Genomic DNA, 21,913 nt, shown 5'->3' with positions numbered 1-21,913 from the left:
ATGGAAGCACATGAAAAGAGGCTCCACATCATGTCTTCAGGGAAAGGCGAATGAAAACAACCTTGAGATACCACTACGCTCATTATGGTCAGAATCTGGAACACTGACAACACCTCACCTCCTGGTGAGGACATGGAGCAACAGGAACTCTCCTTCATTGTTGATGGGAATGCAAAATGGTGCAGACACTTTGGAAAACACTTTGGTGGTTTCTTACAAAACAGAGCATACTCTTGCCATAAAATCTAGCAATTGTGCTCCTTGATACTTGCCCAAATGACTTAAAAACTTATGTCCACACTAAAACCTGCATATGGATGTTTATAATAGTTTTATTCATAACTGCTAAAACTTGGAAGCCATCAAGACGCCCTTTAGTAGGTAAATAGATAAACTGTGGTACATCTAGGGAATGGAATATTATTCAGCACTAAAAAGAAATGAGCCATCAAGCCATGAAAAGACATGAAGGAACCATAAATGTATATTACTAAGTGAAAGAGACCAATCTAAGAAGGCTATATAATGTATGGTTTCAGCTATATGACATTCTGCAAAAGGTAAGATGTGGAGAAAGGAAAAAGATCAGTGGTTGTTGGGGAGGGAGGAGAGATACATTGGCAGAGCATAGAGAATTTTTAGGGCAGTGAAAATAATTTGCATGACATTATAATGGTGGATATATATATCATCATGCATTTGTCCCAACCCATAGATTTTACAATGCCAAGAGTGAACCCTAAGGTAAACTATGGAATTTAGGTGATTGTGATGTGTCAATGTCCTTGATCCATGGTAAAAAAAAAAAAAATACCATTTTGGCGAATGGTATTGATAAGTAGGGAAGACTATGCATGTGTGGGGGTAAGGGTTATATGGGAATTCTTTGTACTTTCAATTTTATTGTAAACTTAAAATTGCTCTAAAAAATAAAGTCTTTAAGAAAAAAAAAAAAAAGCCAGGATTTGAAGCAATGCAGTAAAGCAGTTGTGCTCTAGAGTCCCTATTCCTAATTACTATGCTACCGGTAAGTGTATAAATCCCTTAGCTGCAAACCTAGGAATGGCAGAAATAATATATTTGAGATTAAGGAAAAATGCATGGTCTTTGTTTATTAACATCATTCTTTGTCACATAGCTGTGGTTTGATAAAATGTATTTCTTTTAACAGACATTAATACAGGCTATGCTGGATATCGTAGAGACGGAAAGAAAGGAAGAAATGAGCCCCAATTATGGGCTCTTATTACTTTGGGCTTCTCTGTCCAATGCTGTCCCTGTAAGTATTAGTAAAGTAAGGATTATACTTCTGTCTACTGCAATTTCAGTTTTTTTCCTTCATTATTCTTTCTTTTTTTCAGTCTTTTCACTTCTTGATCATGGGAAAGAAAAAGGCTACAGTGGATTTGGTTGTGAGCTAGAAAAACAAAACTGAATGCCTAATGAAATCTGATAAGATCACAGAGGAGGCAGAGCAGAGATGTCAAGTGAATTCTGCCCTCTGCAAGGCAAGCCTGTAGCAGGCTAAGGGAAAAGCTTGCACCTTGGGGTTAGTTGTGACAACACCTGCTTATGGAGTACTATCTTTGTCAGGCAACATGCTTAGTATTGATGCTGCAAAGACGAGTAAGTCTTGACTCCAACATTTTACTGGGGAGAGAGTAGGTAAATGGATAGTCTGGGATAGAATTGGGCTTGAATCAAGATAACCGCCACCAGAGCTATAGAATCTCATGGAGAGAATTTAAACCCTCAGCCTCCATTTCCTCATGGGTGACAAAGGGATAATACAACTCCTGATATGGTCCTAGGACTTGGGTACATAATAAATGGTAACCCTCCTTTCTCCACAAGGTGGTTGTGAGGATTCGGTGAGATAAACCCAACTGGTGCCAAGTGAATATTAGTTCTTTGTCTTCCCCTCTACCCATTCTCCTTCTGCACACCATTCCTGTTTGTGTTTCTTGGCGTCTTGGTCCTGTAAGCTTCCACATGAATGGAGATGGTGACTTTGGAACTCACAATACTAAAGAGAGCAGAGACTTTGTAACTGTTTCTTTCTAAAGCTATTATGAACTAGATTAAAGCCATGTAATATGTCTGCCCCTTCTTGTCTGATGCACATCAGGGAGGATCTCACATTAGCTTAAGCTGCACTGATATTATTTGAGGAATTAAAGGGTAACCCTTTTTACATATTTGTTTTCTACTGAACAGGAATATTCAGCCCATCTCTAATGATAAAGGTGGCCATTTTCTTTTTTCTTCTAACAAATAGAAATGCGATATTTCAGGTATGATTTATTTCTCCATCCTCTTAGTGAAGGCTTTCTAAGTACTGATAGTCTAGTTTCTTTTCATAACAGTGTTATAAAACTGATTGGGTAAAGAGCAGAAATAGAAATTCTGGCCTCTCTGCCATATGTAGTTCATCTGGCATGGGCAAATAAAAATCGTCTAATCCTTTCCCCTTCTCTATGTACCTCTGATATTATGCCCTGATTTCTCTTTGCATTGTTTTCTTGAATACTGATTAAGCTATAGCAAAATTAAAAGGCGAACATCAGAACAGCTCCCAAAGCAGCAACCAAACAGCCACTCCTGTCACAGGATTAATTTTCAAGATCTCATTAGAGAGATCCTCCAGAAGAAAGGGACACAAAGCCTCATTGATCTGACTCAGGGGAAGTCACTTCTTTGGAATTTGTTCCTGGCACTGGCCTGAAAGGATTTAAATAATGAATTTCAGAAAGAAAGTGTCTGATGATTAGTGAGAGTTCCATCTTGCTGGCTGTTGTTGGCACCTCCAAGAGGCAGCTGCTGTGCAGGCAGAGACACTGGAAAGGCTTTAGAGTCAGGCCCAAAGTCAAATCCCAGTGCTGGGTGACAGCGAGCCAAGTGTTTAACCTCTCTGAGCCTCAGTGTTCTTATCTATAAAATAGGATGAATGTTATTTACCTCATAGGATGGTCATGAGCATTATTATTTTTAAGATATGGAAAGTGGCTGACAGTCCCTTGAAGAAAGAAGGTGCTCAATGAATGTTAGCTTTCTTCCTTTATAAAAAGTAAGGCCATCATTTCAATCATTACTTTCAATGGCCCATTAATAAACTGCCCTGACTTCCAAAACTGGACCACTCAAATGCCCCAGGGTGGGAGTGGCCACTGCTGTCTGGCTTCTGTGATCTCCCATCAACACTTAGAGAGCCCCAAAAAGCCCCGCCATCGGACAGGTGTTGGGGCCTGGCCTTTCTTGGTGCCCAGGTCAGGTTCTCTTCTCTCCCATTCTGGGCTCTGCCTCAAAGCCTGTGGAACTCAGAGTTAGGGCTTGAGGTAGTCTTGGGACAGGACAGATCACTAGAAGGCTCCATTGTTGTCGAGGTGAACCTCGGTAGACTGGCCCAAAATATTAGCCATAATTAGTGAAATCACTTGTATGGGAAAACCATTTCCAACTTACAAGAAATTCCTGCCAAATGAAATTTTTAGGAACATTTTTCCAAAACGAATTGTACTGCTGACGTTTTATCTTTGTTATCGCTTCTCCCAAGCTCTTTCTGAACCCTAACTCCACGACCCCCCATCCCACCCTGCCTCACCCTCAACTCCCACAGCCTATGTTGTCTGTCCCACCCATTGCTGGTACACTTAGCTCTTTTTTCTCCTGATTTTTATTTCATATCCCCAACTAGATGTGAAAGTTCTTTGGGCAAGAATGGTATCTTCTACATGTTTGTGTTTACCATGATTGTAGAAGACTGTCTGACCTCTTATAGAGACTCCATGAGTATTTGTTAAATCTCTTTTGAATGGAGGAATAAATGATGCTGAAGAACATACCCATTTCATCTTCTCTTACTGGGCAGGGCTTTCCACCTTGTCCCTTTCACTTTATTCTTACTCCAAAACATTGCAGCAGCTGCTTGTGAAGTTCAGTGAGTCAGGTGGCCCTTCTCCTTTTTGAGCAGCCCTCATAGACCTGACCCCTTTGGCAAAATACTAATTGCTACTTTGGGGAGCAATTTTTAACTGGGAGTGCGCAAAGATCCCAAGGTCACTTATTCTTGTTTGTTTCAGTAATATATGTAAATTTCTTATTTACTCATACCTGTCTTTTATGTGACTCTTCTTTTTAAAAATATGTAATTGAGTTTTTTACCAAATTTAAAAATGATAAATAGCACCTTCGTACAGCCATTTATAATTTAGCTGAATTCCTTGTATTCATTATAAAATAAGTATTACCCAATTTTTGTGAATCTCTAAAACTCTAAGCACTATTTAGTATAACTCTGAACCCCTCTTTTGTGTAACTGAGAATCTGTGTGCTATCACTAAGCTATTTTTCCCCCAGTGTGAACTCTGACCCTTTAAATGAGACGAATTGAGTATGGAGTGGTTATTAATTAAATCCAGTAATTCAGCACTTCCATCCGTAGATAATAGTAGCAGGGGCCCGAGTGGGGACAAGAGAAGAGAGCTCTCTGAGCATGTTTCTTCTACTGTAAAATGGACTGGATGATGTCTAGGGTAAGTCTTCGGTAATCTGAATCATGCCGCGGAAAGAGGCTCTCCAGATGGTGGTGGCCTTGGTTCTCTGGTACCGTATTTACCTTGGCACCAGTGGGTTTCATGCCCCAGGGCGGAAAACCATGAGGAGTATTGAATTTGGCTTACTTGACTGCTTCCCTTTAGACAGTTGCTCTTCCCTTTTTGGCCACAGAGGGGAGTATTGGGATTATGTAAAGGTACTTAAAGTTACCTCACAAAAGAAACAAAAAGACTTAAGTGTTTCAAATATGAAGTAGTATCTGAGTCTTTCAGGACTGATTTTCCTAGATGAAATTTCTTTTACAATACGTGTTTACAGAAAAGAGGCAAGGAAAACCCAAACTTCTTTTATTGATTTTATACAGGTTTCCTCTAGTGTGTAATCTAAAAATAGAAACAAAAACATCTACCCGAGTTAGTGGAAAGTTAATTTTTGAAATATATGGCAGTATAATTTTAACCTTGTAATACCACAATGAGGAAAGATGTGAAATAATTTTCTTTGGTCTAGAGAGAGAATTTACAAGCATGCTATGTTGAGTAACATTCAGGTGTGAAAGGACCATTATTTTTGATATTGAGTACTCTCATAGTTTATGGGATTTGAGGTATATTTTTCTGCACTTATTGAAAATTACCATATTTTATTTGTGGAATATATGATTTGCTCATTCATTTCTATTTCGTGAAAATTAAATTTTAAAAAATATTTTCATTTGGATTAACATTTTAAGTGTCATAATTTGCTGTTTCTGAATATTTAATGTATGCATATATAATATTTTATAATGTGTATTAGTAAAAAGAATCCTGCTTCGTTTTGTAGTAAAGATAGTTTAATCTATATAAACAACAGAATTAAACTATAGTGACAGAATAAAAGTATAGATTTGACCTCTCAGAGGTCTATAACATCTCTCTTATTCATAAAATCTAGTTGTTTCCAAAACTGCTCCTTACTAGCATGCTTTTAAGTTTAATTTAAACATTTTCCTGGTTTCTTTTAATGTTTATGGCGAATACTAAGTATGCTTTTATTCACTTTCAAAGAAGGTTGTATTGTGTGATACATGTTTTTTGTTTTGTTTTGTTTTATTAAGGTTGCATTTTGGACACTTGGATTTGTCCTCTCTCATCCCACTGTCCACGAGACCATTCTGGAAGGTATATCTTCTGTGTTTGGGACAGCAGGTACTAAACCTGAATGAACTTACCTAGTTGCAGAGATATTTAATGTGCGCTTGTCACATGTTATGGGCAAAACTAAATGCCCAGAATTTTATAGAAATTGAGCATAATCCAAAATTGAACACAAGTTGTTGTGTGTTTCAGGATATAAACTGATCAGGAAGATTCCTAGAATTTAATTACTGCCCAGGTGATTTTAGAGGGCATCTAGTCTAACCCCCTTACTTTCCAAATCATGAAAATGCTGGAGAGATTGTTTATTTCCCTAATTTCGCTACTTAAATGTAAATACACACACACACACACACATACACACACACATACACACACACACAGGCTTTTTCTTCAAATCTCTTGACCCCTCAATTATTTTTGGAATTCAGGATTTTCTAGATTTTGTAAAAAGTAATACAGTGCATGTATTACATAACAAAGATGTCAAGTAAGGTTTTGTCACCAAAGGAACTGTTTTAAAAGTTAGAGATTTGGGGGGTTAGAACTGTAGATGGGGATTGACACCTTGTAGTTTTTAGTTCAGATTTGGACTCTTCTATCATCATCTGTTTTAAAAAAAGCAGAAATAAGCTTGAATGGAGAGAGCGTTCAACTACTTGTTTATTTGATCCATAATTTGACCTGTTTGGAAGTAGTATCTTTTAGAAAAACCTTAATATGTCAAATTATGTATTCTGATATAAAAAGAATAATAAATGACTTGGAAAAAAAAACAATATAATAGGACAAAGGTAGGATGCCAATTAACAGCACCCCCCCCCCGCTTCATGATTGCTGAAAATATTTTATTTGATATTTTATTCTTTATTTTCTACTGCTTCTTAATTGAATTAAAGCCAGAAAGCAAATTGGCTTGCTCAACATGACTATCTAAGCCACGCTGTCTCTTGAGCCTTGAGTCTTATCTCCTAGAAATAGTGAGGATTAGAATCACTGAGTATAAACCATGCTAACAAGTTAGATTCTGGAGATAAAAGTTAGTGAGTACAAGAGAAAACTACTTGCCTTTATGGAGCTTACCTCTACAAAGTTAATGGAAATACGCATGCCTTTATGTCCACAAACAATAAAAGGGAATGTGTCCTTGACCGTCACATTTCCAACTTCAGCATTTCCTTACTAGAGTCTTCTCCTCATTTAGGGTTCTCCCAAATCCTGGTCTTTAGGAAATCAAGAAGTAGTTATGGGACGGTGGAGATAATGCTGGGAGCCTCTCTGACCCAAAGGCTACAACAGAAGTATTACATTCATCTAAGTGTCTACAATAGCTGAATCTTGAACTCGAACACAGTCCAATGGAGAAAGACAAAACCTTTATTCTTTTTCTACATTCTGGTTTATTTTTAGAACCCATTGTTCTCCACTGACAGACAAAGGCTCCTTCAAATAGCGATACCAGTGTATTAGCTACATATATATCAAAGCTTTCAGTTTTTAAGACTCTTGCAAACTTGAAAACAATTTACATAAAATATCAAATGTTTTTTGCTGTGTTTATACGGAAGCAATTCAGATCAGTTCATGTATAAGATGTAGTAGCAGCTCAGGAATTTGGATGTGAGAGGAAATTACTCACTCACTCTTGGAGGTTGATATTCAAGAAGTGTCCATACAAAGGATCCTGTCAAAGAAAGCACATTAGAGTGCATGGAACAAGAATCTGACTCAATACAGCAGTTCTCCATTCTTAGTTCTTCACTATTACAAGATGACCATTTCTTTCTTGGAGATGGCTTTAGTGACTTGGACACCTCTTCACATCTCTATGGCCTCAGGCATGTTGCTCAACTTTCTTATAAGTTTCAGGGTACAAGCTGCTATTGAATCATTGGTCCTTTGTGTCTGGCTTTTTTCACTTAGCATAATGTTTTATTTTGTACCATGATGTTATACATTAATTGATTTTCACCTGTTGAATCTCCCTTGCATTCCTGGGATAAATCCTACTTAGTCATGTGGTATAATACATACAATTTTTATGGATATAAAATATCCATATTACGTATAGGTATTTATATCCATATAGCATATATCATTTTTATGTTGCTGGATTCAGTTTGCTAGTGTTTTATTAAGGAATTTTAGGAATTTTACATCTATATTAATAAGGGATATTGATCTGTGGTTTTCTTTTCTTGTATTTGTCAGGGTTGCGTATCAGGATAATTCTGGCTTTATAGAATGACTTCAGAAGTATTCACTCCTCATATTTTTTGGAAGAGTTTGTGAAGGATTGATGTTAATTATTCTTTAACTATAGGAAAGATTTACCAGTGAAGTGATCTGGTGCTGAGATTTTCTTTGTGAGAAATTTTTTATTAATTCAATCACTCTACTTGTTACAAGTCTATTCAGGGTATATATTTCTTCTTTTTTATTAAAATATAACTGACACATAACACCGTATCAATTTTAGGTGTACAATGTAATGATTTGCCATATGCATATATATACAGTGAAATGATCACCACAATCAGTTTAGTAACATCCATTATCACAAAGCTATAATTTTTTTCTTGGGGCGCAAACTTTTAAGATCTACTTTCTTATCAACTTTCAAATGCATAATACAGTGTTGCTAACTGGTTGTCCTTGCTGTACATTACAGACCCAGAAAAATAGGGACACTGCATGAATTTGCATGTTATCCTTATACAGGGGCCATGCTAAACTTCTCTGTATTGTTTCACACATTTAGTAACACTATTTTTTCTTGGGTCAGTTTTGTAGTTTGTGTCTTTTTAAGGAATTTGTCCATTTCATCTAAGTTATTTAACTTGGTACATATAACTTCATATTATTGCCCACAATCTTTTTTATTTCTGTAAAATCACTAGAAAAGTATCTCCCTCACCCTTGTTTTTAATAATTGTGTCCTCTCTCTTTTTTCCTTTCCTTTTTCCCTAGCTAAAGGATTGTCCGTTTTGTTTTCAAAGAACTAGCTCTTGGTTTTGTTGATTTTGTTTGATTTTATTTTCTTGTATCACTTTTCTATTCACTATTTCATTTTTCTCTGTCCTCATCTTTATTATTTATAATTTATATCTCCTTATGAATATTCTTTATTTTGTTCTTTAAACACAATTTTTCTTAAAGTCTTTGACCATATTTAAAATCTCTTATTTAAAGTCTTTTTTTTTTTATAAGTCCAACATCTGGGTTTTTTCAAGGATAGTTTCTACTGATTGCTTTTTTCCCCTGTGTATAGTCTATGTTTTCTTGTTCCATGTATTATTGCATATTTCTCATTGCATGTCTTGCATTTTTTTTGAAAACTGGACATTTTAAATAATACAATGTAGCAACTCTGGAAATCAGATTCTCCTGTTTCCTCATGGTTTATTGCTGTTGCTGCTTGTCATAGCCTTGTTTGTGTGTTTATTGACTTCATTAACTAATTCTGGAAATTTTGTATTATTACATTGTATTTTGTATTATTATCATGTGTGGCCACATATGTTTCTGCTTGGTTAGTTTAGTATTCAGCTAATAGTTGGACAAAGATTTCTTTACACTAAGAACCAATAAGACTCCCATGTTTGCATGTTTAGGATTTTGTTTGCATGTTGGAGCATGCCTTCAACACTCAACTAAGCAGTTGGTAACACTGCCTTAACTTTCACTTCCCACTTGCACAGAAACCCAAGGTCAGCCATAGGTAGACAATAGAGCCTTCTCGGGTGTTTCCTGAGCCTGAATGAGGCCTTGGGCATTTGTGCAGTCCTACACAAGCGCATGCATTTTTAAATTCCCAGGAATACACTGGACCTTTTAAAGCCTCAGGGACGTCTCATTCCCTAGCTCTTCATTTTAATCTTTTTGGTTTGCCTGTTGTTTGTCCAGACTGTTATCTATTGCCTCCAGTAACTGCAAAGTTAATTATCCTTAAAGGTTTCCAACCAATACCCCTGGGGTAAATTCCACTGTGTGAGTTCCAAGTCAGGTCAGATAAAGATAGTCTTGTAAGTGGGACCTTCTGGGACCTGCCAGACAGGTCACATAATGAGAACTCTCTAGGAATGAGGTCTTGAAAGAGTTCCCATCTTATTCTGACCCCTCTGGTAACTGCTGGGCTGCTGGTTTGCACTGTGGTTGTAGGCTATTGGTTTTCAAGGCTACGGTGGAGCTATGGAGAGAGGGATGGGAATAGGGCAAGTTAAAGTGTCATTAAGCTTGTTCTTCTTACGAAGATTTAGCCATTTTTCTTGAATAAACACTCCCTGGGTTGCTGCAAGCCTTTGGTTAATTTCCAAAGTTCTGAGAAAGTTGATTCTGACAAATTTTATCAGATTTTTCATTGATTTTAAAGAGGGACTCTGAAGTCCTTAGTCTGCCATTTTTGCTGACATTACCCTGAACTGTAAGTTTTAAAATTTCTTTTAGGAAACCTTCCAGATTCATTGTTAACCCTTCATTCATCTATTTATCTGGTGGCCTTCAAATATCTTTTTGAGTACTTTTTGACATACAATGTCAAGGCATTGTATGAAATATCAGGGCTATGAAGATGAGTGTATGGTGCATGCTCTCAAGGAAGTTCATGAATGAAGTGCATTTTATAAAAACGAAAACAGATTTGGAAGTTTACAGAAGATGTTAGGAGAGAGAAAGGAACATTTACGTTGTTTCTTTGGAGATGTGCACTTGTTGATGAATTCTGTAGGTTTTCTGTACTTGGAACCCTTTTCCTTGTTTTTATTCATCTTTCAGTCAGCTTGAATGTCATTTCCTCAGATAGGTCTTTTAGGGTTGCCCTGTCTGAAGTCACTTTCCCTAACTCTGTGCTCAGTGATTCTCTGACTCATCTCACTGTTTTCTTCATAAGAATGACTTTTTTGTTTATCTATCTATCTATCTATTATCTATCTATCTATCTATCTATCTATCTTCTGCCTCCTTCATCAGAACATAGTCTCTCCAACAACAGGAACAATGTTTTTATCTTGTTCTCTATAGGATCCCCAGCTGCCTAGAACCCAAATTACTCAACAGTATTTTCTGAACAAATTTAATTAACAAATACAAGAATATATTTTAAGAGATGAATGTCTTAGTTTAGCTTTCATTTGCAGTTTTGTCACCTATCCCATTAGACAGCTTATATGAAATGAGTATTTTATGTAAAGAAGTTTTGGATAAGTTTCTGCCCCTAAGTTTTGAGTTAATAGAACCCTAGTTTCAGCCAATATCTGATCTGTGCTTTGAGACACTCAGTAGTCTCAAGTCCAAGAATCCACAAGAATGGTAATGAATGCTAACATGTCTCTAGGGTTTTGAACTCTATAAAGCATCTTCTTGATTATGATTTTATTTTACCCTTTGATCCTGGGTGAAATATACATTATCAAATTATTGAGTATCTGATGAAGAATATTTTGCTTTGTTACGGAGTTTTTGGGCATAATTCCTGGAAATTAGTCATTTTGTTTTAAATTTTAATTTGTAGATCACCACACATTTTTTTGGTTGCCTGTCATAACCTCAAAAACATAGGGCAGATATGGGGGTCAGAATGCCTGCATTCAAATCCAGTCTGAGATCCTTACTACTGGTTAATTCCTTATTCAAGTTGCCAAATTCTTTAAGCCTTTTTCCTCTTCGGGCAAATGGCAAAATAAGAATGCCCATCTCATGGAGTTACTAGGAGAATATGGTAAAATATAAAATCGACAGCACAGTGTCTTTCAAACTGTAATCATTTTATGAATCGTAGCCATGACCAAAACTGATATAACCATATCAGTTATATGAAATTTTATAACCTTGCCATATCATGAAATTAGTGACTATTTTGACTTTGAATTTTTCTACTTCTAAATATTAGTCAGTGTTGCTTTTCAAAATATAGTTTTCCGGGTGCTTGGATGGCTCAGTCGGTTAAGCATCTGACTCTTGATTTCAACTCAGGTCATGATCTCAGGGCTGTGAGATCAAGCCCCACATTGGGCTCCACACCTAACGTGAAGTCTACTTGAGATTCGGTCTCTCCGTCTCCCTCTGCCCTTCCCCTCTCTCACATGCAGACATACGTGTTTTCTCTTGGTCTCTCTAAAATAAAATGTATGTGTATATATATATATGTATAAAATATCATAGTTTTCTGGAGTGTTTACAGCAATAATTGAATTATTTTATATCAGTTGGTCATCCCTTTAAAGAGACTGAATGCAGTAGAAATATAGCGTGAAGATATTTCTGTCTAATATTATCCTAAGAGGTAGAAATAGTAGCAACAATAATAGCTAACACTTAGCTAGCTCTTAGTAAGTACCAAGCCCTATTCCAAGTGCTTTTCTTATTGACTCCCTTAATCCTTGAATCATCTCTCCTAAATGTCATTATTTATATGCATTTTAAACATGAGGAAAATGGTGTGCCAATTAGGTAGCTTACCCAAGACCACACAACTAGTAAGTTATAGAACTACAATTTGAACCCATGTTGGTCTGGCTCAGGAGTTGATAATACAAATTATCAAATCTACTTATTTCAAAATTGTACTCGGAATGTCTGAATTAACATGCTGAGGTCCAGTTTCCAGCTTAATTCCAAGTCGTGAACATATTAATCTTCCTAAAGCATACCTCTAGTTACATTGCATGTGTATTCAGAATATATTCCTGGAGTAACATACCTCTGAGCCTGAAACCATAGCCTGATGGTCTGATCCACCTTTGCAATCAGTGTAATAATCTAACTAAGGTGGCCCCTTGAATACCCTCTAAAACTCTTTTCATTTTCTTTCCGCTGTGCTATTTTGTGTAAATGTAACCCTAAATGTGATTTAATTTTGATGCCTTTAGAAGACCATACGTAAGTAAACTTGTAGATTAGAAAAAGTATTTTCTAAACTATGTACTTCATTCTTGGGTCAGAAAATATGACCACCATGTTCATAACCAAGGTGATTTCTAAAACAAATGTATTATAACTGTCAGGAGAGTGTAATTTACCCCACCCAAAAAATGGTGACTGATAATAAACACCATAAAAGATAGCTGGTTTGTGGTTTATGTGTAGAATCATCTTTACATATTGTGTACCTATGCCTTCTTCTGACCAAGGCCACCTGAACATGTGGATCCCTAGATAGTGACCTCTGAGGCTCTGTCCCATTAATCACTAATCCCTTGGTAAGTTCAGCTGCTCTACTGGCTCTTTGCCCTTGATCTGTCAGATACAGGTACTCTGTACTCAGTAACATCTAATGACTTCACATCTCGCTCAGAATAAAATCTAAAGCCTTCATGTGGTCGTGGAGACTTTTTGTCATCTCAACAATCTTGTCTCTGTCACCCTGCCTCTTATTTCACCCCAGCCTTATCCATTCATTCATTGAACAAATATTTATTGAGCTCCTATTACATGCCAACAACTATTTTAGGAGTTTGGGGTGTCCGAGAAAAACAACAATTACTTTCCCTTTAGTGCTTACATTCTGGTAGGGGAGACAGACAATAAACCAATGTAATGCATAAGTAAGCCCTGAAGATATTAGATGGGGACAAATACTGTGTAGAAAGAAATCAGAGCAGAGCAGGGGAACAGGTGGGAGCATTCAGTAGCTGGATCAGCATGGGTCTTAATGGCAGATGAGATCCAGGAGAGGCCTTGACGACAGTTAGGAGTTAGACAAACCAGTATGCAAAGGAAGAGCTTGTTGGGGTCAGAGGCTGCAGGTGTGGCCTCACTGTGTTCTCACAATTCTCTTGGATCAACATTATCTGTGGCATTTTCGTGGCATTTTGTCCAGAGAGGAATGTGAGCATATTTCTAACAAATGAGAAATAACCTGATTTACTGTATTAGGAATATATAAAGAGAGGATGTCATGGCTTTCACTGCAGCAGACATCTTCCCCTTTTCTTGACAACCATATGCCTCGTCCTTCCTAGTTTCCATCCTCACAAGAACCTGCTAGAATCGTGGCTTCCAGACTTCCATTTTCACTGACCTTCTGTCCCCATGGATGGATATTTCAGATGGAAAAAGTTCACTGCGAGACACCTGGGTGGCTCAGTGGGTTAAGTGTTTGACTCTTGATTTTGGCTCAGGTCATGACCTCAGGGTTGTGAAATCAAGCGTTGGGCCCTGTGCTGGGCGTGGAGCCTGCTTAAGATTCTCACTCTGCCCCTTCCCCGCCCACCCCGCTGTCCTCTCTCTCTCTCCCTTTGTAAAAAAAAAAAAAAAAAAAAAAAAAGTTCACTGCAAGGTGATTGTAGCAGAAAATCCAGGTGGATGTGTCTTCTCTTCCTCATCGAGCCCCTCGTAGCACCGCTGGAGATCACTCGCCTTCTCCTCCTGTGGCTCCATGCACTTGCCCTGGTAATAGAACTTTATCATTTCTTCTTTTTTCTCCACATTAGTCACTCTGGTTACTCCTTCTGTAATTTACCAGCAAGGTTTCTCAGAGGCAGCTGCAGAACTAACTAGAGCTGATTTAGTGAAAAGCCAAATGTATTCCAAGATTATGAGTTCACAGAATGTCTAGGAGGGCCGGACACCTAGGCTTGGAGGATACACAGCCTGAAATCAGGCTCCAAATCAGGCTGCAGAGCCGTGTGGCAAGCGCAACGCTGCCACTAAATGCCAAGCACATTGTGGCCACTGGCCCAAGACACTAATGACGCTGGGTCCTCAGGAACTTGATCCTGCAAAAATTGCAGTTGCTGCCACAGAGCGCTCTTTCAGTCTCCACTTCTTTAGGTCACTAACTCTTGATGCAAAGCTTGGGTTGGTCAGTCTGATTGGTAAGGTCTTTTCTTCATGGTGACATCCTCACTTCAAGGGTGGCAAAGAAAGCAAGCATCTGGCATTTTTTGACTTGATGATAGGCAAGCCTCTGTTGAAACATAGCATTTAGATAGTGCATAGCCAAAACTAACACATATCAATATGTGTATGTAACGTAATGTATATCTTTACATAGCTACGTGAGTATAGGAAATAAGTATATTATATTACTATATAAATATGTTTTTATTAATATAAACATTTCATAAATATAACTAGGTACTGTTATATCTGTATTTCTGTGTACATATTTACATGCATCCCTTACCTGTTCCCAGGTGAGGTGACCCCTTGCTAACAGATTCCATGAAAGCAGACAAAGCATAGTTAAGTCTTCTCACCTTTCTCAGGAAACGGCATGCTTGTATGAACTATGAATTTTAAAAAACAGTGCGATAATTAACTGACACACCTTTGTATTGACCAAAGACAAATGCTCACCTTCTTTATTCTGTTTATTTAAAAATTCATGCACTTACAGTTCGAAAAAACTTGTTATATGTGTTTGATAAAGAAAGGAAACGTTTTTTTTTCTGAATCTCTTCTTCTTCCTATAGGGTTTTATCTATTCTCAATATAGTGAATGTTGTACCCGTAGAACTGTTCTAAGAAGAAAATTAAGTTACTCATATTTTTACTTTAACATTAAATTACATATTATGCCATGTTTGGCTTTATTTAAGTATTTGCATTTTAATTTAAGTGTCATTCCATTAACCTACCATGATGGTTTACTTCTCTTTTTTATTTTACTTAAGGTGTAGGAATACATATTTAGATGCTTCTTGCATGTTTAGCTTCGTTATACTTTGTATTTTCAAGATAACTACTAAAGGACTGCTGGGTCATAAAAGATTAACAAACACAACATAAATACTCATATTTATGAGCAACTGACCAAAAGCAATCTCAGGCATTAACATTTGGGTCCTGTTCAGACAATTATAAAGCAATTTTCCTTTCTAATTCTGGACCCCCATGGTGAATGTCTGCCCACCAGGAGAGGGTCATTCCATCTTAAAAACAAAACAAATAAAAATGCAGTTGAAGTTTTTAGCTGGTTGTATTGGCCCTTTCTACCTATTCTTTTTAATGTAAGGGAGCATTAATACCTTTTTTCATGCAGTTTTACTGTGTGTTTATTTAAAGGAAAAATTCATAAAATTCTTATGTTAATATACAAGGAACCAGATTAGTTAGTAGAAATTGCATCTACATAGAAATGATCCCTGTTTTCTATAGAGTCATCCATTTATGCATCATAAAAGGTACATTACCAGATTTCCATTGGATTAGAGTCAGGAACTTGATTCATGAGTTTCAGTCCGGCCACTCACTAATAGTGTGACTTTGGATACAGGAGAAAATTTACTCATTGCCAACCATTGTTTTTTTGGTTCCCTTGTGTTCTGATTTAGCAGCAGTCCTGACTGGAGATGTACTGACATTGACACTGTCCAAGTAGCCAGATGCTATTACTTGGTGACATTGACTAACATGGCTATACTCACCATACACTGGTGAGAAAAGATTCTGTCTCTGCTCCTAATTATAAACAAGTATAAAAACTAGCAGAGTGATAAATGAAGTTCAGAACATATGGTGATGTCCTAAGCAAAGTCCATGTTGTTTGTATTATTTTAATTAGTTCATCAGTTTTACTTCATTGCATTTAAACATTTTCATTTATTCTTGAAACCTTACCTATAGTCACTTCTTACCTATATTATAATTTGTATACAACTTCCCTCCACTTGAATGTGTCTCAATACCATCTTGCCAACCAGTAACAACATTCTTGGGAGGACTCCATCATGGCATATCAAAGACCTAAGTCCCTCCGCTAACTGAAGAAGCTCACTCACGTTATCCCTCTGCAACCTGCCAGGGTTCAATGGCTGATAGCCAAAGTTGTGTCTGTGATCGATTCTTAGCCCTTTGTTGCCCAAAATATTGAGAAAAGTGGTCAAATAGTAGAGGCAAGGGCACTTCAGTGGAGTCATGAACAGAGGAAAGTTATTAAAAAATTTCTCTCCACTCCCTCTGGTTGCTTGACAATATGAACTTAATATGGAGGTTTGGGAGGTTGTAACATCATACGGGAAATTTCTTGCATAGCCTTGTTTTCCTTTGCTAGCCCAGCTTTTTAAATACGGAATGGACCCAGCAAACATTCAGGTATGCTGGAGCTTCTCAAAAACTACTTTTCATTCATCAACCTTGAAGACCTTACATCGATTACCTAAGAAAGTATTTATTAATGCAGGACATTCCATCTGGAACTGTTCCATTCCACTCTAAATATATAATTTTCTCATCTTCTTTTTCCCTTTACCTTACAGACAAGATGGTGTCCCTTTAGAACGTACAACTTGTCACTTTCGAATCCATTTCCTGAGCCATGAAGGCCAGGGTGAAACTTGCCTGTAAGATTTCTGTTCCTCGAGAGATTTCCCAAGTGGCTATGTTTCTGCCAGCATTTTTTGCCTTTCATACCTGATATGTGTCTTCTGATACTCTAACTTGGGAGATTGTGTGTGAAGTCACTCTCTCTTTTATTGCCTAGCTTCAACAGGCTGAAAGAGATCCCTCGGATAGCTGTAGATCATTTGATATCCTGTTCAAATTTACAAGCTTGGAGACGGGTCCTTCTCTGGCGCTTCTCATTTTATTAAGTCTTCTGTTATCTCACTCAGTGGGCACATTCATCTGCTTTATTTATCCTCTACATTTTTCGTTCTGACACAGCTCTTTTTTCAGTGTGTTCTGTTAGGGAATTATTCAGGCGTTTGTATAATCTTTCTTCCCCTTTAGAAAATACTGAGGTAAAAGCCTTGAGGTTGGGTTGACAGGTCCAAATAACACCATCTAAAAATTCAGAATCACTATGTAGAGCTTATAAATAAAGGATATTTCTAGGTCAAAATATATTTAACATTTTATTATCTGCCTACTGTTGTCTTCTGTAGTCAATCTCTCTCCCTTATATTTATTATCAATTGGACTATGTCCTTTATTCCTTGAAAAAGTTGCTGTAATTGTAAAGCAGCCTTCATTTCATATTTCAGTAAATAGGGAAACCAATAACCTCTTTTCAATATATGAAAGAAATATTTCTGAAAATAACACAAAGTATTATTTTTTCAGAGGAGAATCTTATATGGTTGACTTGGTATAGTGGCATTAAACTTCTTTTGAAATGATAGAATGAGATTTGGAATATTTTATATGTGTATGTATTGAAAGAAAGGGTGGGAGGGGTTGGTTTGTGGGTTATCAACTCCTGATCTTCCATCAGTAATAATAACATTGTTCTAAGCAACATAGCATTCCTTGGTGCCTTTTTTTTTTTTTAAGATTTTATTTATTTATTTTAGAGAGTGCAAGCAGTGGGGAAGAACAGAGGGAGAGGGACAAGCAGACTCCCCACAGAGTGTGGAGCCTGATGTGGGGCTCAATCTCATGACCCTGAGATCATGACCTGAGCTGAGATCAAGAGTCAGATGCTTAACCAACTGAGCCACTCAGAGGCCCCTCCTTGCTATCTTTCTCAGTCCATAGCTATCACTACCTCCTTCAAAGAGAGTCAGTCTATGGTTATGAATGCCAAACTGAAGTCACTGAGCAGAAGCTACTTCCAAAAGGTTATTGCTTCTAATGTTTCAGTAGATGTCAGCCCAAGTACCGTGCACTGGTTATCAACCCCAGAGGAGGATTCTAAGCACTTCTGCCCATTGCAGCTTGGTATCAGAGTCTTTAGGAAAAACACAAGGCAGTGAAGTACTAGATAGAACAGCATTTCCATACATAGAGAAGAGACAGCAAACTCAGCTTCGGTAGTGGGTGTCAGTCCCCCTAGCTTACCTAACCTCTTGTGCCTCAATGGAAGGGACTCTGTGCCCTCTCCCCTTGGAAGGACAGATAAAACAGTGTGGTTGGCCAGATACCATATATTGCACACACTTTAAGCAGAGACAAAGGAGCATTCACTATGCCTGAAACAAGGAAGGATATTCCCACACAAGGTGGTAAGACCAGCACAGGCCGTGTGGGCTCTGTATTTCCTGGTGAGGAGTGCTCCGGGGCCCAAGGCCCATTCTTATGCAGCTGAGTAGGAGTCCAAAGACTGGCTTTCCCAATGATAGGAACATGCCTCTTTGATAATAAAATTTTATCTTAATTCCTTCAGATGCCAAAAAGTCATGTCTACCCCTACAAAAATCAGAAGAACCAGAGCTGGAAGTTCCAAAATCACTGAGGGTTTGGAAGAAGCTGGAGGCTGGAAGGGAGAGTGAACTGTGGTTTGCCAGCCTCCAGTAATGCCCCCAAAGCCCCTAGTGCTCACATTCCCAGAATTTGTGGACAGCCTCTCAGCTGCTTCTTTGCTTTCTCATCTGTATCCACTACCAATGCCTTAAACTGCCTTTTTTTTTAAAGCCTTCCTTTTCATTTTACATCTGTCCTTCCTATTCATTTAACTGGTATTTGTCTTGTACAAAGAAATTGGGTTAGGACATGACCTATATAGAGGAGTTATGACATTTTATAAAAATATAATTTTAAACCAAACAACCTAAATAAAGAAAAAAGTACACATGTTCCTCTACAGAAAGGTTTAATATCATGAAAATGCCAACTCTTTTCAAGTTAATACATATTTAATCAATTTTAATGAGAATTTGATGGATTTGAGGTGGAGGAGAATTAAATAAATGACTTAAATACATTTTTTATTTAAAATGTAAATAAAAACAAATGTAAATAAAAATAAAAACGACTGGAAATATAAATTAGTAAGACTAGATTTGTCCTACCAGATACTAAAATGTATTATAAAGCTGTTATAACAAAAGAGAACATAGTTGGTACAGGAAAAACAATTGATGAGCATAACCCTTATTTATTTACCTTTTGTCAACAAGCACACTCATGATCTTATCTTTCAAGATTAAAAAAAATTATAGGAATAAAACCATTTCTAAAATTCTGTCTCACATTCTTGAGGCGAAAGTTTAAACTATCAGTGTTTACGGGGCACCTGGGTGGCTCACTAGCTTGAGCGTCTGACTCTTGATTTCAGCTGAGCTCATGATCTCACCTTTGTGGGAGTAGAGCCCCACATCAGTCTCTATGCTGGGCATGGAGTCTGTTTGGGATTCTCTCTCTCCCTCTTCCTCTGCCCCTCCCCCACCTCTCTCTCTCTCTCTCTCTCTCTCTCTCTCTCTCTCTCTTAAAAAAAACTATCAACATTTGCAATGAATTAATATTCTAGAAACCTGCAATCATTGGAGAGACTATACCTTCAAGAATTTATAGGAAACTGCAGTGAACTAAAAGCACTTAACTTCGTAGGCTACCATGTACTTTATAAACTTTCATCTGTTCTCATCTCGCTCTTGGATTTTCTATTAATTTAATATCTTACAGAGTTTTATCTCACAGAACATATACAATAAGGCACATGTGTAACAATGTGCATGCATAGAATGAAGTTAATATTTTGTAAGAAAGAAAGACCCAAAGACTACATCTTTTTTTTTCTCAAAGAAATATTGGAGAGATAACATAGAATACTGATTTTTAAATCAAATTTTTGCTGGGTCTCAGCACAATAAGCTCACAGTTTGCTTGGTAAAATGGGAGCTCAAGCCTTGTATTTTCAAGAAGGGTAGAAATATCTTTTGCATATGTTTTCTCACCTCTGGAGCTTCTCTGAGTGGACCTCCTCCTCTCAGTCCTTTCTTCATATTCCAGAGGTTTCTGAGAGTTAAGTGAATGAGGCAACAGGATATAACTGACCTCAAGGGATCTCTTCTACTCTTTCTTTAATTAACTCATTATTTTTTCTTTTCTTTTTCTTCCGTGTGTGTGTGTGTGTGTGTGTGTGTGTGTGGTGTGTAAAATCGTCCTTACTCCCTAATTATTTTAGGTGCCCGAATAAACTCCCATTCTATATCCTCAGATGCCGTAAATCCAGAGTCACCCCCTACTACATGGACAAGGATCTGAGCATTCGTCCAGAGGGAGGAGAAAGAGGCAAGAAGATAGGAGAGGAAAAGGGGAGGAGGAAGGATTAGAGATCGGAAGACTGTCATCATGGTGGGATGGGTCCTTAAACAGCTCAGATCTCTGACACAAGGGAACCCCTGTTTTATTCCTCAGGGCCCACTACCCACTGACCTTTCTCCATCACTCTCTCCCTTCTTAAAACTAAAACAGTCTTTCCCTTTCTCAACACACTGTTTTTTTTTTTTAATTTTATTATGTTATGTTAATCACCATACATTACATCATTAGTTTTTGATGTAGTGTTCCATGATTCATTGTTTGCATATAACACCCAGTGCTCCATTCAACATGTGCCCTCTTTAATACCCATCACCAGGCTAACCCATCCCCCCTCAACACACTGTTTTGAATCTCCTTTATTGCTTTCACATCTGCTCTAGAAATTCCTTTAAACTTGATTTTTTCTGTTTAAAGACATTTGGTTGTGGTGTGCTCTGTGTCCTACCGATATGAGTGGGGCCTGGTCTTGTGGCCCATACTACCTGAAAAGGTCTAGCTCCAAACACAATCTACCACATTAGGGAAAACCTGGGTCTTGCTGTACAGATTAATTACCTCATAATTTGCATCTTACTTAAACAACTTCACTCTGTAACCTTGTTTTCTCACTAATTCTTTTCATCATTTTCTTCTTTCCATCCTTGCTACCCTTTGTTTCTCAATTCTGGTCTACGCCTGTTCTAGGCCTTTCTCTCACTGTCTCTCAGTCCTCAGGAATAGAGGGAGGTACGTATTTGGAGATAGGAAAGGTCATTGGAATCTTTATCCAAAATTAAAAATTAATTTTCCCTTCTAATAATCAGAGATCAGTTTCACAATATTCTTTTTAAATTTAAGAGGATAATTGTAGAAAGCTATTGCTTTCCCCATTGGGAGACAGGCCAACAAACAAATCTTCATCTCACTAAAAATCAGCAGAAATCTGTAACTAGCACATTCCTACTACCTGTTACTGTTAGAGGGTCATCTGATATATAAAACTCGTTATAAATAGTGTTATCGATTTCAGGACATTTTATCCACACTCTGATTCTCTCTATTTGAGATGTGCTAACTTTTCCCAGTGAATATAGGTTTCTCCTGGGAAGACAATAGCAATTTTGTAAAATAAGAAAATATTCCTGGAATAAATTAGAGGCTAAAAATTGAATTTTTGAACATTGTTTATCCTATGAAGTTTTTAAAATTCCTGAAGTGAAGGAATGGAAGTAAGATACTTCTTTTCCCCACTGGAATACTGTAAATTATTTATTAGTTCTCTTTAGCTTTGTCTCTGTTCTCTAAAAACTGATACT

General features: G+C 37.3%; 2 protein-coding genes and 1 pseudogene across 7 annotated transcripts in view; 2 read left to right on the top strand and 1 right to left on the bottom strand.

Moving 5' to 3' along the window:
* The window catches only part of RCAN2 (regulator of calcineurin 2), a 413,249-nt gene that overhangs the window by 25,608 nt on the left and 365,728 nt on the right, over window positions 1–21,913 (top strand). The gene's annotated exons all lie outside the window — the stretch shown is intronic.
* CYP39A1 (cytochrome P450 family 39 subfamily A member 1) overlaps window positions 1–21,913 on the top strand; it is an 88,083-nt gene that overhangs the window by 25,857 nt on the left and 40,313 nt on the right. For all 6 annotated transcript variants that reach the window (XM_025890781.2, XM_073905040.1, XM_025890785.2 and 3 more), the window contains 2 exons: window positions 1,172–1,279; window positions 5,654–5,744. In XM_025890781.2, the coding sequence (XP_025746566.1) occupies window positions 1,172–1,279; window positions 5,654–5,744 (199 nt within the window). The remainder of the gene's footprint in view (window positions 1–1,171; window positions 1,280–5,653; window positions 5,745–21,913) is intronic.
* Window positions 8,370–8,469, bottom strand: LOC112838080 (U6 spliceosomal RNA; annotated as a pseudogene).

Source organism: Callorhinus ursinus, unplaced genomic scaffold (assembly GCF_003265705.2).
Source record: "Callorhinus ursinus isolate GAN/ISIS: 27379988/994484 unplaced genomic scaffold, GSC_fseal_2.0 scaffold22, whole genome shotgun sequence".
NCBI lineage: Eukaryota > Metazoa > Chordata > Mammalia > Carnivora > Otariidae > Callorhinus > Callorhinus ursinus.
This window is presented reverse-complemented; position numbering and strand designations above follow the sequence as displayed.